A 19,815-nucleotide genomic window follows, 5' to 3' on the forward strand; every position below is an offset into this window, starting at 1 on the left:
TGTTGAGTTTATACAGATTACAGAGTGTTTTCTCAGGCATACGTATACAAACAGTGAAGGAGAACAGCCTATACACACTTTCACGTGTTACATCGTACATACTGCACATTAGACAACGTTGAACTGTTGCCGTCTACTTCTAGTTGTATGTGACCATCAATACCTTCAGTTGCTGCTAAAAATGTTGTCTTACGACACCACAGATAACTCTCTCGGTGTTTGGACTAAAGGGAAAGTCCTTCATGTCCTTAACTGTGAATCAAACAGCAGAACGCCAAAGCAGCAACATTTGAAAGTGGTAGATGTTCTTGAATGTTTGTTATCTTGAAAATGGTTCCTTCCGTTGGCCTATATGCTATATGTGGCAAGTAGCTATCAAATAATCAATGCTACGCAGTCACAACTGTGGTTAGTATTTTGCACACACGCTGTGGATGAGACTCTTCTGATGAGACCAACAAAACCGAAGTAGGGGCCGCTGAACATGTGTTCAATGTCAAAATAGGACATCCAATCAAACACAGTCTCCTCTGTGAAGAGGGAAGAACATACAGAGATACACTTCATTCATCACAGCATTTTGAAGCACAATGTCACCTTCAAGCTTGGCGTTGTATATCACATGTCTGATCTTGACGGATATGGGTAAGTTGTGTTTTGTTATTGCCTGTTTGCTTTAATTAAACTGTGTTTGCTTCTGACATGGTTTCGTGCATCTTTACATACTAGCATTAAATTACTTGTGTATTTGCTTGCCTCCTCAGCTGCTATGGGAACTTTAAATCAATCCTTGTTATATTTTCTATCGGATGATGTTGGGGGAAATGTGACTCTGCCGTGCGTCTGTGATGATGCAGGGTTGGTTTTTTACTGGTATAAGCAAACCCTGGGACAGAAACCAAAGCTGATTGCTGCATTCTATACGTATAACCGTAATCGCACCTTCCACGGTGAATTTAAGAACAATCCACGTTTCTCATTAGATACTGAAAGCGGTAAAAGTCACATGAAGATTTCAGATCTGCAAATTTCAGACTCAGCCACTTACTACTGCATAGGGAGCAATTTGATTGACTTTAAATTTTGCGACGGCACTACTGTCAGTGTAAAGGGTTCAGGTTTGAAGGTCCCAGCTTTGGTCCATCAGTCAGCACCTGAGAGCATCCAGCCAGGAGGCTCTGTGACTCTGAACTGTACAGTTCACACTGGGACCTGTGACGGACAACACAGTGTTTACTGGTTCAAAGACTCTGAAGCATCTCGTCCAGGACTCATTTACACGGATGGAGGCAGGAATGATCAGTGTGAGAGGAAACCCAACACACAGACACACACCTGTGTCTACAACCTGCCGATGAAGAGCCTGAGTCTGTCTCATGCTGGGACCTACTACTGTGCTGTTGCCTCGTGTGGACACATACTGTTTGGAGACGGGACCAAGCTGGACTTTGAGGGTTAGTAACACGAGTAAAGGTTGTCTCACTTAATAAATTGTGATCATAACTGCTGAAAGGATAGTCTAAAAGTCTGCCTAAAAATGATACTCACTTGACAATAGTAATTACTGGTCATTGTAATAATTTATTTTGTGATCTGGTCATAAAGTGATTCCTCCGCTGTGGGAGACAGTAGACAAAATCTAACAGGGTATTTTCTCCCCTCGCTTGTTACAGCAGTCGTGCTTTGGCAGATACTTCACTGGGGCGTGAACCGTTGACCAATGTGTCTTTCAATTGGCATGTGGTCTCTGAGTGTTGTGTTTGGAGGCAACCCAGTCACCAGAACAAAACGATGGCATTGTACGTTTCTGCAAACCACGGATACGTTGAAGCTCGATATTTCTGAAGCAAAAATACGTTCATATCAACAATACTAAATACGCCTGTTTCAAAACTGAAAATAGTCATTTGGGAGAAAGATTTGGTTCCTAAACGTGATTGACAATGCATTTCGGGATATGGGAGTATAATTCCTCTGCTGAAAGACACCAATTTGATTTGTCCAGCTCAGACTGCTGAAGCCTTGTGTCAATTAAATTTCTTCAATTGAAAAAGCTTTAGGAAGGAGTATTCCCAGAGATGGGCAAAGATACATCAAAATGTATTTTGATACAAAATACCCCTCAAATAAATGTATCAAAATAAAATACAAAATACTGGTGCCAGAAAATGTAACAAAATACAACACATGTATTTTGTCTTTAAAATATAGGAAATACTTTTTTCTGGATTTTCCGTTTTCTCACAATTTGGTATAGCAGAGCATTCAGCTTTGGGCTTTATAATGTACACACAGCTCTGGTGAACCCCACAAAACTAAGAATACTTTCATAATATGCCTTTTAAATAAAATCAATTGGATATTTAATGTTTTTTAACAAATGGACATCTACTGTCATAGCCTGGCTAACTGTGAACTATACTATCTGCCAGTAATTGATATGACATTATGACATTCACATTGAGAAGATACAGCATCACTTGTAATACAGTGCAAAATTAGATGGTCAGACGTCTCTTGATATGGTTATCATGAACATACAAGGTCCCAATCTCCCTCTTTCTATAGCTAGCTACTCGACTGATAACTTGCTAAACACTGGCTATGCACTAGCCTAGACAGCGTGCTAGCGTCATTAGCATGTTAGCATCGATCACTAGCTTGATATTATAACCATCACCATGTATATAGACAGCATGCTAGCGTCATTAGCATGTTAGCATCGATCGCTAGCTTGATATTATAACCATCACCATGTATATAGACAGCATGCTAGCGTCATTAGCATGTTAGCATAAATCGCTAGCTTGATATTATAACCATCACCATGTATACAGACAGCATGCTAGCGTCATTAGCATGTTAGCATAAATCGCTAGCTTGATATTATAACCATCACCATGACAGACAATCCATTGAACTGGAAGATCTGAAGACTGAACTCGTGAACTGTTTTTTGATTGGTGGAGAAAGTATTTTGAGTATTTTAAATACGAAATGACTCCGCTCTAAAGTATTTTGTTACAAATTACAATTTTTATCGGCCCTATCAAATACAAATTACAAAATACTCAAAGTAATTGAAATACGTATTTCAAATACAAGTAATAGAAATACTGCCCATCTCTGACTATGACCAGTAATCCTTTCAGTTGTACAAATGGCATGTCAGTATTCGTTTTTCAGATATACCTGAGAGAATGCAACTAGTCCTTTAAATCAACATTAAAAATCCCGATAATGTCTCCTGATATCTGTTTCTGTTCAGGTGACGGGGACTCTCTGGTTTTGGTGTATTTCTTGAGTGGAGCTTGGGCATTGACCACCATGCTGGTTGTTTTACTGGCTTTCTCACTGTATAAGAGCAACCAAAGAAACCGCCAAAGTGCAGGTAACTGTCACTCTTTGAATACGACAGTAGGTATTGAGTACATGCTCCATTTGAATAACACGGCTTTCATTTTGTGTGTCACAACCAGAGAGTAATGAAATATTTTCAGAAAATTCTCCTCCGAATACAGATGTAAGTATCACTATTTTTAATCACGCAGCAATATCTTTATATTCTTTACATGTCGGCTGCTGCTATAACGTATGTGCAACATACAGTTAGCAAGTTGTCAATATGATTTATATTGACAACATGACAATTATATGTTTTCTTGACAAATGTTTAATTCAAGAGCATTAATATGATTTTTTTCCACATGTCTCTCTTGTGCTATATTGTTTATGATAGCGATTGATAATTTATTTTATATTTTGTCACCAGTTATGTGTAGACGCAGAGAACCTCCATTACGTTGCTTTAAGGGATCACAACTGCAACAGATCAAAAAGACAGACGGCCAACACCCAGCATGAATGTGTGTACTCCAGCGTAAGGCCGTAGGGCCGGAGATGATTCTGTGTACCAAGACATCTGTTATTGTTTCTGAAACACGAACACTTTATGAAATAAATATAAGGGCTTGCCTTGGAAGAAAAGATGTGCCACTGAAAAAAAACACTGCAAGACTGATTATTACAATTGTTAAAGAACTACACTCACAGGTCTGCTGGTGTCGTTATCTACTCTGAAAGTTTCCACAATTCTAACCAGCACTTCGTCTTTGACATCACATACTCAGTGAGGACAAAGCCACCACAGAACATTCTTTGCAGGTTGTTTATTGTGCATGCTGCCACAAAGCCGGTGTGTGTAAGAAGCTTTCTGCTGTTCGGAGTAAAGAGAGGAGATCTCAAAGCATCTCGTGTCTTTGTCTCTGTGGTTACAGGCAGGATGTCTCTTCATCACTGTTACTCAATGTCTCTCCCTATATGCTAAGGTGGGTCTGTTGCGTGACAAGCACTGCTGCATAATGTTACTTTTCTTTTGCCCTGACGTGATATAACTAGATGGAAAAAGAGCTTTGCATCTTAACTATAGATCCGATGCAGATCTAATCTAAGCAGGTCTTTGGCAGGAAAGGTGTTTGGGTCCTTTACTAAGTTAGAAGCAGAGATGCCACAATGTTAGTGTAAGTATTGCATTTACAGGGGAACACGTGAAGATGAGCGAGCGCAGTACTCAGCCTGATTTACCAGGTAGTCTGGGTCGAAGGAAAAAGATGCTATTGAGGTGCAATGTGGGAAATGTAGGAGCTGGATATACAGTGTTGACGAACATCCGTGTTGTAGCTTGAATTAACCCCAAATACTTAAAGTAAGTAGTTGCGCACCGGAGAGGAGAATAATCATTTTTCTAAAAACCTGTCACTTTGACATGAGAAGGTCCAACAAAGAAAAGGAAGTCCACAGCCACATCCGAGCAGGTCACAGAGATAGTTGAACACGTTTAATCCAGACCCACTCCATCAGCACACTTCCAGCAGCACATTGTTGCCCAGGGGACATCCAGCCGATTCTTGGAATACCTTCCATTCTGTTTACTTTTATAGATGGCACTATCGGTCTTTCTTTGTAGCAAAGATTTCCAGAAACTGGATTCCATTTTCAGTGATCCTTTAGCCACTCGCCCTCCTCTTTCTGTTCGCCTCCACGCTTTGTTCGTTTTTTCCCCCTGCTCACAGGTGTGTCCCATTTATCACTTTCCCCACCTTCCCTTCCTGTCAAGGTTGAAAAGGGCTATTCCATACTTTTTCTTTTCACCCTGTCACTTTAGGTTCACACACACAACTGCGGCCCAAAGCGGGGTTTAGGCTTCAGCACTCTTAGTTTATAACTAAATAAACTTAACTTGAACCTGCTACATTTGATCAACATTCTACATCTTTGGACTGCAGGCCAGACCCGTAACATGAGAAGGTCCAACAAAGGTCTTCATTTGTTCACCTGAACAGCTCCTCCTGATGTAACTCGTCCTCAAGTTCACATTTGAGTGTTGAGTAGCTTTTATTTGTCTTTCAAAAGCTACATTTTCAGATAATTATAATGTGCAAATTAAAAATAAACAATACCCGAGAATCCTTGCCATCCTTGTGTGAAAGTCCCAGAAAAACGAGTGTGTCATTGTGTAAATTCACTCAGTGAGAACTTTATTCTGTATATTTTCGTCTTGTTTCATGTTCAATGACATTCCAGCTTAATCACAGAAAGCAGGTCAGTCAGTTTCACGGTCAGTATCTTTTCACAGTCTTGTGGTCGTCAGATGAGACATTTCTATAAATTCTCTATAAAAGAGTCCAGTGCCTCTGAAAGACCCTGTGCTCTCCTTGTGTTTGTGTACTGGTGATTTCAAGCAGGATGTCCTCATTTTGTTGCAAGTAACCTTGTGTAGCTCCACCACTAAGACTTTCAGTGGATCACAGGGAGCTATCTTTGTGATCAAACTATATGTTTAGAAGCAGTTCAGTGATGTTCCACGACAGTGTGATTCTCTGTGTTTAACCACACAGAGGTTATGTTGCGCTGTGGTTAGAAAAACCTGAACAAAGTTTCAGAGTTAATAAGACAATAGATTCAAAGTATTTTCACTGCTGGGTTTGTTCAGCTAAGGCCTCATGCTGACTGTTTATCGCTCCAGTCCTGCTGTGCGTTTAGCTCCATTAGCTGTTAGCTCTGTTAGCCAAACACACCGTAGGACTCCAACCAGCTGCTAACAGCTAACTAGCTCTCCTCCTACCGACACAATAAGAAAATAAATGTCATAAGAAAAGTAGGGAGGAGTCAGCAGTAGTCAATAAAATACATCTTCAAAAAGTGTGAATCACCACAACCACACGAGGTCCATGAGCATTCAGTCATAAATGAGCACAAAACATATTCGGCTGATGGGTTGAGCAGTGTAAAGAAAGATACACAAAGATGCATAATCGCCACCTACAAACAGTAGTCAAAGTTGTTTTATTTCGAAAATTGTAATACAGTCAAACAACAAAATGTGTGTAAAACCTTTTCTTTTTTTTAGTGATAGCATACATTTTACAAAGATACTGAGCTGAGATATTTTGAGCCAAACTCTTTAAGACTTCACCAGCTCTTACCGATGTAAACCACGAGACAAATAGATACTAAGAACAAGAGAATCACAGTTCTAACGATGGAGAGCCAGACTAAGGTTGTCATCTGTGCCATTAGGTCTTTTCCATCATCTTTGATGAGCAGCTCGCTTCCATTACCGAACAGCACCTCCCCGCAGGAGGCCACAGCACAGTGATAGGTTCCAGCATCTGAGGAGCTCAGGTTCACCTTCTGCAAATGGTAGACGCAGCTCTGTGAAGGATACCCTGGAGGTGTGGAGACGTGTTTACACTGATCCCCGTGCGTCTGAAGGACGCCTTGGCGAGATCCGTGTCGGAACCAGTAAACACTGTGTTCTCCAGCACAGGTCCCAGAGTGTACGGTACAGTTGAAAGTCACAGTGCCACCTGGCTGGGTGGTCTCAGATACTGGCCGCTGGACTATTTCTTTGAGGTTGGCTCCTACAATCCACAGAAAACGAGGCTTTATTTGTATTTCATTTTTGGAGACATAAAGTGAAAGTAGGGCCTTAAACTTTTCTTTTCTTTTTTTTAAAGGGGTTTAATATGAGAATTTGCCTCTTTTGGATCCAGTTATTTTTCCGTGAAAATAAATGAAAACTTCAAAGGAACAGCATATTTTAGGTCGACAAGTGTTGATTGGAAAGACAAATATCAAGAGTTACATGATGATATGTTACATATATATAAATATGCATATGTGCTTGTTTAACAACTATAAGCAAATGAACAGTGACAATTTAGCAAATACATGAGGTGATAGAAAAAACTCAAATCAGACGATTTGCTACCTCTGCCTTTTATCGAAAGTAAAAGCCAATGAAAAATAACAGCACGATACCTTTGACGCTTAGAAAGACCCCGTCTCCAAATTCCGCCATGTTGGAGTGTGTGCTTCCACAGAAGTATGTGGCTGAATCTGATAAACGGACGTCAGAGATGATTAAATGATTCATCCCTTCCTTCCTTTGCACAGAGAAACGAGGGTTCTTCTCCAACCAGTGGAAGACTTTGGATGGTACATCATACTTGTAAAAATTAGACAGGAGCTCGGGTCCACTTCCTAAGGTTTGTCGGTACCAGGAGAAGTGCATTGCCACTTGGGTATTGTAGAAACAATGTAAAATCACATTGTCCCCGATGCTGGCAGATACAACCCCAGTGTCCTGTTTCACTGCTGCCGACTGGATCCCTGCCAACAGGTGAACTAGGTCAAAAAAGAGACAATGTTAAAGAAGCATGAGCTCACATTTCATTTTTGGGCCTTAATTAGACACTCATACACTGAAAATATTTCATATGAAGAAACTTACAGACTCCGCAGATGATCATATACAGGTGCATCTCAGAGGTCTCAAGAACGAAAAGGTTTGATCGACGGAGCAGAAAGCAGCTTAAAATGGGGTTGCGTTTGATTGGTTGCTAAGAGGGTCAAACTGTGTGACGCTTAAAAACATGTCAGTGGAAAATTAATGAACATATAAGGATTGCAAAACATGTGAAATGCAGCTCTGAGCTTCTCTTCAACGCAGGTTTGACAGTTTACAGAAAGTGAGATTAGAAATGATAACTTCTTCTGAAGCCACACTTGATGATATTATCCAACATCTTTATGTTCTCTTGTTATATTTCACTTTGAGCCACCCACCAAAAAGCATCATTTCAGGATATCTCTTACTATTACCAGAATAGTGTCATTTGTAAAAAAAGGTAATTTTTGATTAGATTTTTCCTTTTTTGTAACAGTAAGACTGTTATAGAGTGGCTATGAGGTTTCATAAAACAGTCAATTTGCTGCTTATTATTTATTTCTTGGTTTTTTTTATTCCGTTTAAAATCAGACTCAATCAAGCAGGTTCACCAGAACCACATTCAGACTCCAGCGAGGCGTCCAGCAGAAAACCAGCCCAGCTGCGGACCGACACAGATACGGCTTTGCTGCCACCTTCGACCTGCTGTCCTCTGCTCCCAGCAACAGCGTCTCCTTCTCTGGCCGGGAGCAGAGCTGAGGAAACTGCCCGACTTATAAAGTATAAAGAGAGAAAACTGCAAACTGACCCGCTTGTTTTAAGAAATAAAACCAGCTAATGTATTTGTACAGAGGAAATGAGTCAAAAACAAAAAAAGTCTCCATCACAGGAAAGCTTCAGTCATGACAAAAAACAAATTCTAATGACCAACAATAAAAAAAGGTGTCAACACTTCATTAGTGCCTATTTTACAAGCCATGTAGTACAGTATAGTGTTTGTGGCAAAGGTTGTGTAGCCTGCATTAGACTTAAGCTTAAGGATAACTGCTGTTCAGTCTAAATCCAGCCTTCCATCAGTACGGATTTATATCCAGCGACCACAGAAGTCGAGATGCTATGTCTGCTGAAGAAGTGAGGCCTCCGACAGCACCTGCATACATTTCTGCTACAGTAGGTATGCAGTGTAATCAGCCTAGGGAATTAAGGTCACTGTGTCTAAGATCTAATTTTGAGAAGAAAAAAAAGATTCAATATTAAAGTAATTGTATTGTTTTCTTTTGATCGACTTTTAAAGATTTTAGACTCTATTGCGAACTGACGAAGGGAAAGTGTACATGAAACATACAGAGGGGTAGCTTTCTGCCCTGGTTGTGTTTGCATGCACATGTGGGCAACAACAAGTCTTGTGGCTCCCCCCCCCCCCCCCCCCCCCCCCCCCCCCCCTGTCATTTTCCACTGCGGTGAACACTTTGTGTATCAGCGAAAGCCACAGGAAGACTGGCCTTCAGCTCTCGGCAATAAAACCACAAGCAAACTTGTGCTATAATACTTTCTTTAAAAATGTGAAGATGAATCAGACAGCATCTCAATCTCTTCTCAAACTGTCCCCCTCTTTGCCGACGACACTGACCAATTTCCTCACACTTGTTTTGTTCTTTCACCCTCACACATCAGCATCCTGCTTGCAGAAAAAGTGCCTTGAGCAGCCTCATACTTGTCGGGCCAGATGACGCCTACAAATGTACGTCCCAGCTCAACACAACTTACACTGTTGGGGCCCTCAAATGACCGTGTACCATTCATCTCTTGGCATGTGTGCTTCTCCCCTTCCATTTGGTGATTCCCAAACAGCTCAGTGAGTCTTTCTCAACAGAAACAGTCTGGAAGAAGGCGATACTGAATCGACAACAGCTGTTACCACAGTTGTTTATGGGCCTTGTTATCCGTTTGTTGCATCATCAGCTGAGAATTAAATCTCTTTGCTTTTTGTCCCAGGCTGGATCTCGATCTCAGTCTCTGAGTCTCAGACTTCTCCAGTTCCCCCACCATGATAATCCGGTTCACACGTGTCAGCAGCACACAGGCCCGCTGCATCTCCTTCATGTAAAGTTCCATCGAGTCCGCTTCATTCGACAATGGGGTTGAAAGTGACAAATATAAAATGGCATCCAATGTCTCCGCTGTCTTTCTCAAACATGTGCACGTGGGTTTGTGTGACTCTGGGCTGTATTTTTGTTTATTTCACATAAACAGACACACAGTAATTATCAGTGCGACGTCTTTAAAGGTTCAAGGTAAGAATGTTGTTTAGTGTCATTTCGCTACTAACACAAAGAAAACGTGTGTATCTTGTCAAAATAAGAGAAATACGGTGAATCATTTTGCCATCATCGTGTGTGAAGGCAGTGGTGAAGCTCATGTTTTAACTTACTGGGGTTCACAGAATGTTGAGCTGACAAATCTGCTACCTTTGAATCCATGCCTTAATAAACTGGGCTGCTCCAACTGCAAATCAAAGATTATAATAGATGTCTTTATGGAATAGCATTGTTGTAGTAGTAGTAGTAGTAGTAGTAGTAGTAGTAGAAGTAGCGTAGAACAACCCCCCCATGACAATGTAAGGGCGGCAATATTGATCATTGTTCAATAGAATCTTATTGAATCATCTTTCTTGTAGAAGAGCTGGTGAAACAAAGCTGACTGTGGTCCTGAGCGCTGTGACTGTTCTCACTTAGGTCATCATTTGCCTTGTTGTCAGGATGATGCAACTCCAGACAGGTGCTGTCTGAGGACTATCCTCTTGTTAGTATCAGGGTTCAAAAACGTCCTGCTTATCAATCAAATTGTATTAACAGCAACTTAAGTGCCGGACTAATTGTTTCTGTCACTGCTGATGAAGCTTTACGTCTTTCTATATCGTACAAGCTTTGACTTCAACTCACAATTGGTCAATCATTGTATTGTTTTTGTTAAGCTCATGCGCAAATTCTCTGACTCTTATTTGCAGAATCTGGACTCTGAAAGACTTGAGTTTCCATCCAAAACTAGTAGATGAAAGGACAAGTTATACAACTCAAAGTTCTATGTTGCAAATACAACGGGAATTTCATCTTGTGGCCATCGACAATGATATGAATCAATTTGAAGAAGGTTTCCTTGTCTTTATGACCCTGGTGTAATTGATTGTCTGTAACATGCAATCATCACCAGTCCATAGAACAACACTGAATAGAACAATTTGGATGCAGATTAATATATACTATATCACCATAATGCACCTAGTTCATCCATCCACGGCCAAATAAGCAGGGTACCTTCAACTATGGCATGGTCGCTGTAGCATCGCAAGCACCATCCGCAAATGTTTCTTGGGAATATCAGCATCCAAACACAGCATTCACAGAGCGCAGCATCCATTACTAAAGCATGACAGGTGGCCTCTACAGGATCCTCGCCAAATCCCAGCCACAATGTGTGGCAGCTACTTTCAGGGTCTCAAGTGGACTGTGCTTCCAATTCATCATCTGGCTTTATAATCAATGCTACGCAGTCACAACTGTGGTTAGTATTTTGCACACACGCTGTGGATGAGACTCTTCTGATGAGACCAACAAAACCGAAGTAGGGGCCGCTGAACATGTGTTCAATGTCAAAATAGGACATCCAATCAAACACAGTCTCCTCTGTGAAGAGGGAAGAACATACAGAGATACACTTCATTCATCACAGCATTTTGAAGCACAATGTCACCTTCAAGCTTGGCGTTGTATATCACATGTCTGATCTTGACGGATATGGGTAAGTTGTGTTTTGTTATTGCCTGTTTGCTTTAATTAAACTGTGTTTGCTTCTGACATGGTTTCGTGCATCTTTACATACTAGCATTAAATTACTTGTGTATTTGCTTGCCTCCTCAGCTGCTATGGGAACTTTAAATCAATCCTTGTTATATTTTCTATCGGATGATGTTGGGGGAAATGTGACTCTGCCGTGCGTCTGTGATGATGCAGGGTTGGTTTTTTACTGGTATAAGCAAACCCTGGGACAGAAACCAAAGCTGATTGCTGCATTCTATACGTATAACCGTAATCGCACCTTCCACGGTGAATTTAAGAACAATCCACGTTTCTCATTAGATACTGAAAGCGGTAAAAGTCACATGAAGATTTCAGATCTGCAAATTTCAGACTCAGCCACTTACTACTGCATAGGGAGCAATTTGATTGACTTTAAATTTTGCGACGGCGCTACTGTCAGTGTAAAGGGTTCAGGTTTGAACGTCCCAACTTTAGTCCATCAGTCAGCACCTGAGAGCATCCAGCCAGGAGGCTCTGTGACTCTGAACTGTACAGTTCACACTGGGACCTGTGACGGACAACACAGTGTTTACTGGTTCAAAGACTCTGAAGCATCTCATCCAGGACTCATTTACACCGATGGAGGCAGGAATGATCAGTGTGAGAGGAAACCCAACACACAGACACACACCTGTGTTTACAACCTGCCGATGAGGAGCCTGAGTCTGTCTCATGCTGGGACCTACTACTGTGCTGTTGCTTCGTGTGGACACATACTGTTTGGAGACGGGACCAAGCTGGACTTTGATGGTTAGTAACACGAGTAAAGGTTGTCTCACTTAATAAATTGTGATCATAACTGCTGAAAGGATAGTCTAAAAGTCTGCCTAAAAATGATACTCACTTGACAATAGTAATTACTGGTCATTGTAATAATTTATTTTGTGATCTGGTCATAAAGTGATTCCTCCGCTGTGGGAGACAGTAGACAAAATCTAACAGGGTATTTTCTCCCCTCGCTTGTTACAGCAGTCGTGCTTTGGCAGATACTTCACTGGGGCGTGAACCGTTGACCAATGTGTCTTTCAATTGGCATGTGGTCTCTGAGTGTTGTGTTTGGAGGCAACCCAGTCACCAGAACAAAACGATGGCATTGTACGTTTCTGCAAACCACGGATACGTTGAAGCTCGATATTTCTGAAGCAAAAATACGTTCATATCAACAATACTAAATACGCCTGTTTCAAAACTGAAAATAGTCATTTGGGAGAAAGATTTGGTTCCTAAACGTGATTGACAATGCATTTCGGGATATGGGAGTATAATTCCTCTGCTGAAAGACACCAATTTGATTTGTCCAGCTCAGACTGCTGAAGCCTTGTGTCAATTAAATTTCTTCAATTGAAAAAGCTTTAGGAAGGAGTATTCCCAGAGATGGGCAAAGATACATCAAAATGTATTTTGATACAAAATACCCCTCAAATAAATGTATCAAAATAAAATACAAAATACTGGTGCCAGAAAATGTAACAAAATACAACACATGTATTTTGTCTTTAAAATATAGGAAATACTTTTTTCTGGATTTTCCGTTTTCTCACAATTTGGTATAGCAGAGCATTCAGCTTTGGGCTTTATAATGTACACACAGCTCTGGTGAACCCCACAAAACTAAGAATACTTTCATAATATGCCTTTTAAATAAAATCAATTGGATATTTAATGTTTTTTAACAAATGGACATCTACTGTCATAGCCTGGCTAACTGTGAACTATACTATCTGCCAGTAATTGATATGACATTATGACATTCACATTGAGAAGATACAGCATCACTTGTAATACAGTGCAAAATTAGATGGTCAGACGTCTCTTGATATGGTTATCATGAACATACAAGGTCCCAATCTCCCTCTTTCTATAGCTAGCTACTCGACTGATAACTTGCTAAACACTGGCTATGCACTAGCCTAGACAGCATGCTAGCGTCATTAGCATGTTAGCATCGATCACTAGCTTGATATTATAACCATCACCATGTATACAGACAGCATGCTAGCGTCATTAGCATGTTAGCATCGATCACTAGCTTGATATTATAACCATCACCATGTATATAGACAGCATGCTAGCGTCATTAGCATGTTAGCATTGATCGCTAGCTTGATATTATAACCATCACCATGTATATAGACAGCATGCTAGCGTCATTAGCATGTTAGCATAAATCGCTAGCTTGATATTATAACCATCACCATGTATACAGACAGCATGCTAGCGTCATTAGCATGTTAGCATAAATCGCTAGCTTGATATTATAACCATCACCATGACAGACAATCCATTGAACTGGAAGATCTGAAGACTGAACTCGTGAACTGTTTTTTGATTGGTGGAGAAAGTATTTTGAGTATTTTAAATACGAAATGACTCCGCTCTAAAGTATTTTGTTACAAATTACAATTTTTATCGGCCCTATCAAATACAAATTACAAAATACTCAAAGTAATTGAAATACGTATTTCAAATACAAGTAATAGAAATACTGCCCATCTCTGACTATGACCAGTAATCCTTTCAGTTGTACAAATGGCATGTCAGTATTCGTTTTTCAGATATACCTGAGAGAATGCAACTAGTCCTTTAAATCAACATTAAAAATCCCGATAATGTCTCCTGATATCTGTTTCTGTTCAGGTGACGGGGACTCTCTGGTTTTGGTGTATTTCTTGAGTGGAGCTTGGGCATTGACCACCATGCTGGTTGTTTTACTGGCTTTCTCACTGTATAAGAGCAACCAAAGAAACCGCCAAAGTGCAGGTAACTGTCACTCTTTGAATACGACAGTAGGTATTGAGTACATGCTCCATTTGAATAACACGGCTTTCATTTTGTGTGTCACAACCAGAGAGTAATGAAATATTTTCAGAAAATTCTCCTCCGAATACAGATGTAAGTATCACTATTTTTAATCACGCTGCAATATCTTTATATTCTTTACATGTCGGCTGCTGCTATAACGTATGTGCAACATACAGTTAGCAAGTTGTCAATATGATTTATATTGACAACATGACAATTATATGTTTTCTTGACAAATGTTTAATTCAAGAGCATTAATATGATTTTTTTCCACATGTCTCTCTTGTGCTATATTGTTTATGATAGCGATTGATAATTTATTTTATATTTTGTCACCAGTTATATGTAGACGCAGAGAACCTCCATTACGTTGCTTTAAGGGATCACAACTGCAACAGATCAAAAAGACAGACGGCCAACACCCAGCATGAATGTGTGTGTACTCCAGCGTAAGGCCGTAGGGCCGGAGATGATTCTGTGTACCAAGACATCTGTTATTGTTTCTGAAACACGAACACTTTATGAAATAAATATAAGGGCTTGCCTTGGAAGAAAAGATGTGCCACTGAAAAAAAACACTGCAAGACTGATTATTACAATTGTTAAAGAACTACACTCACAGGTCTGCTGGTGTCGTTATCTACTCTGAAAGTTTCCACAATTCTAACCAGCACTTCATCTTTGACATCACATACTCAGTGAGGACAAAGCCACCACAGAACATTCTTTGCAGGTTGTTTATTGTGCATGCTGCCACAAAGCCGGTGTGTGTAAGAAGCTTTCTGCTGTTCGGAGTAAAGAGAGGAGATCTCAAAGCATCTCGTGTCTTTGTCTCTGTGGTTACAGGCAGGATGTCTCTTCATCACTGTTACTCAATGTCTCTCCCTATATGCTAAGGTGGGTCTGTTGCGTGACAAGCACTGCTGCATAATGTTACTTTTCTTTTGCCCTGACGTGATATAACTAGATGGAAAAAGAGCTTTGCATCTTAACTATAGATCCGATGCAGATCTAATCTAAGCAGGTCTTTGGCAGGAAAGGTGTTTGGGTCCTTTACTAAGTTAGAAGCAGAGATGGCACAATGTTAGTGTAAGTATTGCATTTACAGGAGAACACGTGAAGATGAGCGAGCGCAGTACTCAGCCTGATTTACCAGGTAGTCTGGGTCTAAGGAAAAAGATGCTATTGAGGTGCAATGTGGGAAATGTAGGAGCTGGATATACAGTGTTGATGAACATCCGTGTTGTAGCTTGAATTAACCCCAAATACTTAAAGTAAGTAGTTGCGCACCGGAGAGGAGAATAATCATTTTTCTAAAAACCTGTCACTTTGACATGAGAAGGTCCAACAAAGAAAAGGAAGTCCACAGCCACATCCGAGCAGGTCACAGAGATAGTTGAACACGTTTAATCCAAACCCACTCCATCAGCACACTTCCAGCAGCACATTGTTGCCCAGGGGACATCCAGCCGATTCTTGGAATACCTTCCATTCTGTTTACTTTTATAGATGGCACTATCGGTCTTTCTTTGTAGCAAAGATTTCCAGAAACTGGATTCCATTTTCAGTGATCCTTTAGCCACTCGCCCTCCTCTTTCTGTTCGCCTCCACGCTTTGTTCGTTTTTTCCCCTGCTCACAGGTGTGTCCCATTTATCACTTTCCCCACCTTCCCTTCCTGTCAAGGTTGAAAAGGGCTATTCCATACTTTTTCTTTTCACCCTGTCACTTTAGGTTCACACACACAACTGCGGCCCAAAGCGGGGTTTAGGCTTCAGCACTCTTAGTTTATAACTAAATAAACTTAACTTGAACCTGCTACATTTGATCAACATTCTACATCTTTGGACTGCAGGCCAGACCCGTAACATGAGAAGGTCCAACAAAGGTCTTCATTTGTTCACCTGAACAGCTCCTCCTGATGTAACTCGTCCTCAAGTTCACATTTGAGTGTTGAGTAGCTTTTATTTGTCTTTCAAAAGCTACATTTTCAGATAATTATAATGTGCAAATTAAAAATAAACAATACCCGAGAATCCTTGCCATCCTTGTGTGAAAGTCCCAGAAAAACGAGTGTGTCATTGTGTAAATTCACTCAGTGAGAACTTTATTCTGTATATTTTCGTCTTGTTTCATGTTCAATGACATTCCAGCTTAATCACAGAAAGCAGGTCAGTCAGTTTCACGGTCAGTATCTTTTCACAGTCTTGTGGTCGTCCGATGAGACATTTCTATAAATTCTCTATAAAAGAGTCCAGTGCCTCTGAAAGACCCTGTGCTCTCCTTGTGTTTGTGTACTGGTGATTTCAAGCAGGATGTCCTCATTTTGTTGCAAGTAACCTTGTGTAGCTCCACCACTAAGACTTTCAGTGGATCACAGGGAGCTATCTTTGTGATCAAACTATATGTTTAGAAGCAGTTCAGTGATGTTCCACGACAGTGTGATTCTCTGTGTTTAACCACACAGAGGTTATGTTGCGCTGTGGTTAGAAAAACCTGAACAAAGTTTCAGAGTTAATAAGACAATAGATTCAAAGTATTTTCACTGCTGGGTTTGTTCAGCTAAGGCCTCATGCTGACTGTTTATCGCTCCAGTCCTGCTGTGCGTTTAGCTCCATTAGCTGTTAGCTCTGTTAGCCAAACACACCGTAGGACTCCAACCAGCTGCTAACAGCTAACTAGCTCTCCTCCTACCGACACAATAAGAAAATAAATGTCATAAGAAAAGTAGGGAGGAGTCAGCAGTAGTCAATAAAATACATCTTCAAAAAGTGTGAATCACCACAACCACACGAGGTCCATGAGCATTCAGTCATAAATGAGCACAAAACATATTCGGCTGATGGGTTGAGCAGTGTAAAGAAAGATACACAAAGATGCATAATCTCCACCTACAAACAGTAGTCAAAGTTGTTTTATTTCGAAAATTGTAATACAGTCAAACAACAAAATGTGTGTAAAACCTTTTCTTTTTTTTAGTGATAGCATACATTTTACAAAGATACTGAGCTGAGATATTTTGAGCCAAACTCTTTAAGACTTCACCAGCTCTTACCGATGTAAACCACGAGACAAATAGATACTAAGAACAAGAGAATCACAGTTCTAACGATGGAGAGCCAGACTAAGGTTGTCATCTGTGCCATTTGGTCTTTTCCATCATCTTTGATGAGCAGCTCGCTTCCATTACCGAACAGCACCTCCCCGCAGGAGGCCACAGCACAGTGATAGGTTCCAGCATCTGAGGAGCTCAGGTTCACCTTCTGCAAATGGTAGACGCAGCTCTGTGAAGGATACCCTGGAGGTGTGGAGACGTGTTTACACTGATCCCCGTGCGTCTGAAGGACGCCTTGGCGAGATCCGTGTCGGAACCAGTAAACACTGTGTTCTCCAGCACAGGTCCCAGAGTGTACGGTACAGTTGAAAGTCACAGTGCCACCTGGCTGGGTGGTCTCAGATACTGGCCGCTGGACTATTTCTTTGAGGTTGGCTCCTACAATCCACAGAAAACGAGGCTTTATTTGTATTTCATTTTTGGAGACATAAAGTGAAAGTAGGGCCTTAAACTTTTCTTTTCTTTTTTTTAAAGGGGTTTAATATGAGAATTAGCCTCTTTTGGATCCAGTTATTTTTCCGTGAAAATAAATGAAAACTTCAAAGGAACAGCATATTTTAGGTCGACAAGTGTTGATTGGAAAGACAAATATCAAGAGTTACATGATGATATGTTACATATATATAAATATGCATATGTGCTTGTTTAACAACTATAAGCAAATGAACAGTGACAATTTAGCAAATACATGAGGTGATAGAAAAAACTCAAATCAGACGATTTGCTACCTCTGCCTTTTATCGAAAGTAAAAGCCAATGAAAAATAACAGCACGATACCTTTGACGCTTAGAAAGACCCCGTCTCCAAATTCCGCCATGTTGGAGTGTGTGCTTCCACAGAAGTATGTGGCTGAATCTGATAAACGGACGTCAGAGATGATTAAATGATTCATCCCTTCCTTCCTTTGCACAGAGAAACGAGGGTTCTTCTCCAACCAGTGGAAGACTTTGGATGGTACATCATACTTGTAAAAATTAGACAGGAGCTCGGGTCCACTTCCTAAGGTTTGTCGGTACCAGGAGAAGTGCATTGCCACTTGGGTATTGTAGAAACAATGTAAAATCACATTGTCCCCGATGCTGGCAGATACAACCCCAGTGTCCTGTTTCACTGCTGCCGACTGGATCCCTGCCAACAGGTGAACTAGGTCAAAAAAGAGACAATGTTAAAGAAGCATGAGCTCACATTTCATTTTTGGGCCTTAATTAGACACTCATACACTGAAAATATTTCATATGAAGAAACTTACAGACTCCGCAGATGATCATATACAGGTGCATCTCAGAGGTCTCAAGAACGAAAAGGTTTGATCGACGGAGCAGAAAGCAGCTTAAAATGGGGTTGCGTTTGATTGGTTGCTAAGAGGGTCAAACTGTGTGACGCTTAAAAACATGTCAGTGGAAAATTAATGAACATATAAGGATTGCAAAACATGTGAAATGCAGCTCTGAGCTTCTCTTCAACGCAGGTTTGACAGTTTACAGAAAGTGAGATTAGAAATGATAACTTCTTCTGAAGCCACACTTGATGATATTATCCAACATCTTTATGTTCTCTTGTTATATTTCACTTTGAGCCACCCACCAAAAAGCATCATTTCAGGATATCTCTTACTATTACCAGAATAGTGTCATTTGTAAAAAAAGGTAATTTTTGATTAGATTTTTCCTTTTTTGTAACAGTAAGACTGTTATAGAGTGGCTATGAGGTTTCATAAAACAGTCAATTTGCTGCTTATTATTTATTTCTTGGTTTTTTTTATTCCGTTTAAAATCAGACTCAATCAAGCAGGTTCACCAGAACCACATTCAGACTCCAGCGAGGCGTCCAGCAGAAAACCAGCCCAGCTGCGGACCGACACAGATACGGCTTTGCTGCCACCTTCGACCTGCTGTCCTCTGCTCCCAGCAACAGCGTCTCCTTCTCTGGCCGGGAGCAGAGCTGAGGAAACTGCCCGACTTATAAAGTATAAAGAGAGAAAACTGCAAACTGACCCGCTTGTTTTAAGAAATAAAACCAGCTAATGTATTTGTACAGAGGAAATGAGTCAAAAACAAAAAAAGTCTCCATCACAGGAAAGCTTCAGTCATGACAAAAAACAAATTCTAATGACCAACAATAAAAAAAGGTGTCAACACTTCATTAGTGCCTATTTTACAAGCCATGTAGTACAGTATAGTGTTTGTGGCAAAGGTTGTGTAGCCTGCATTAGACTTAAGCTTAAGGATAACTGCTGTTCAGTCTAAATCCAGCCTTCCATCAGTACGGATTTATATCCAGCGACCACAGAAGTCGAGATGCTATGTCTGC

General features: G+C 40.6%; 1 protein-coding gene and 1 gene segment (V, D, J or C); both read left to right on the forward strand.

The window, feature by feature from the left end:
* The first annotated feature begins 641 nt into the window (after positions 1 to 641).
* On the forward strand, positions 642 to 1,459 carry LOC306796844 (Ig lambda-1 chain V regions MOPC 104E/RPC20/J558/S104-like). The segment is given in 2 exons: positions 642 to 645; positions 858 to 1,459.
* Positions 1,460 to 11,515: 10,056 nt separating this feature from the next.
* LOC306796845 (uncharacterized protein) lies at positions 11,516 to 19,450 on the forward strand (the record flags this gene model as incomplete). The annotated part of the gene is made up of 5 exons (XM_079295907.1): positions 11,516 to 11,530; positions 11,650 to 12,339; positions 14,227 to 14,349; positions 17,734 to 17,798; positions 19,283 to 19,450. Exons 1-5 carry the CDS (start codon positions 11,527 to 11,529, stop codon positions 19,448 to 19,450), a joined length of 1,050 nt encoding a protein of 349 aa, XP_079152033.1. The 5' UTR covers positions 11,516 to 11,526.
* Between the last annotated feature and the right edge of the window lie 365 nt (positions 19,451 to 19,815).

This window comes from Melanostigma gelatinosum (assembly GCF_949748355.1).
Source record: "Melanostigma gelatinosum genome assembly, chromosome: 23".
NCBI classification, from domain to species: Eukaryota; Metazoa; Chordata; class Actinopteri; order Perciformes; family Zoarcidae; genus Melanostigma; species Melanostigma gelatinosum.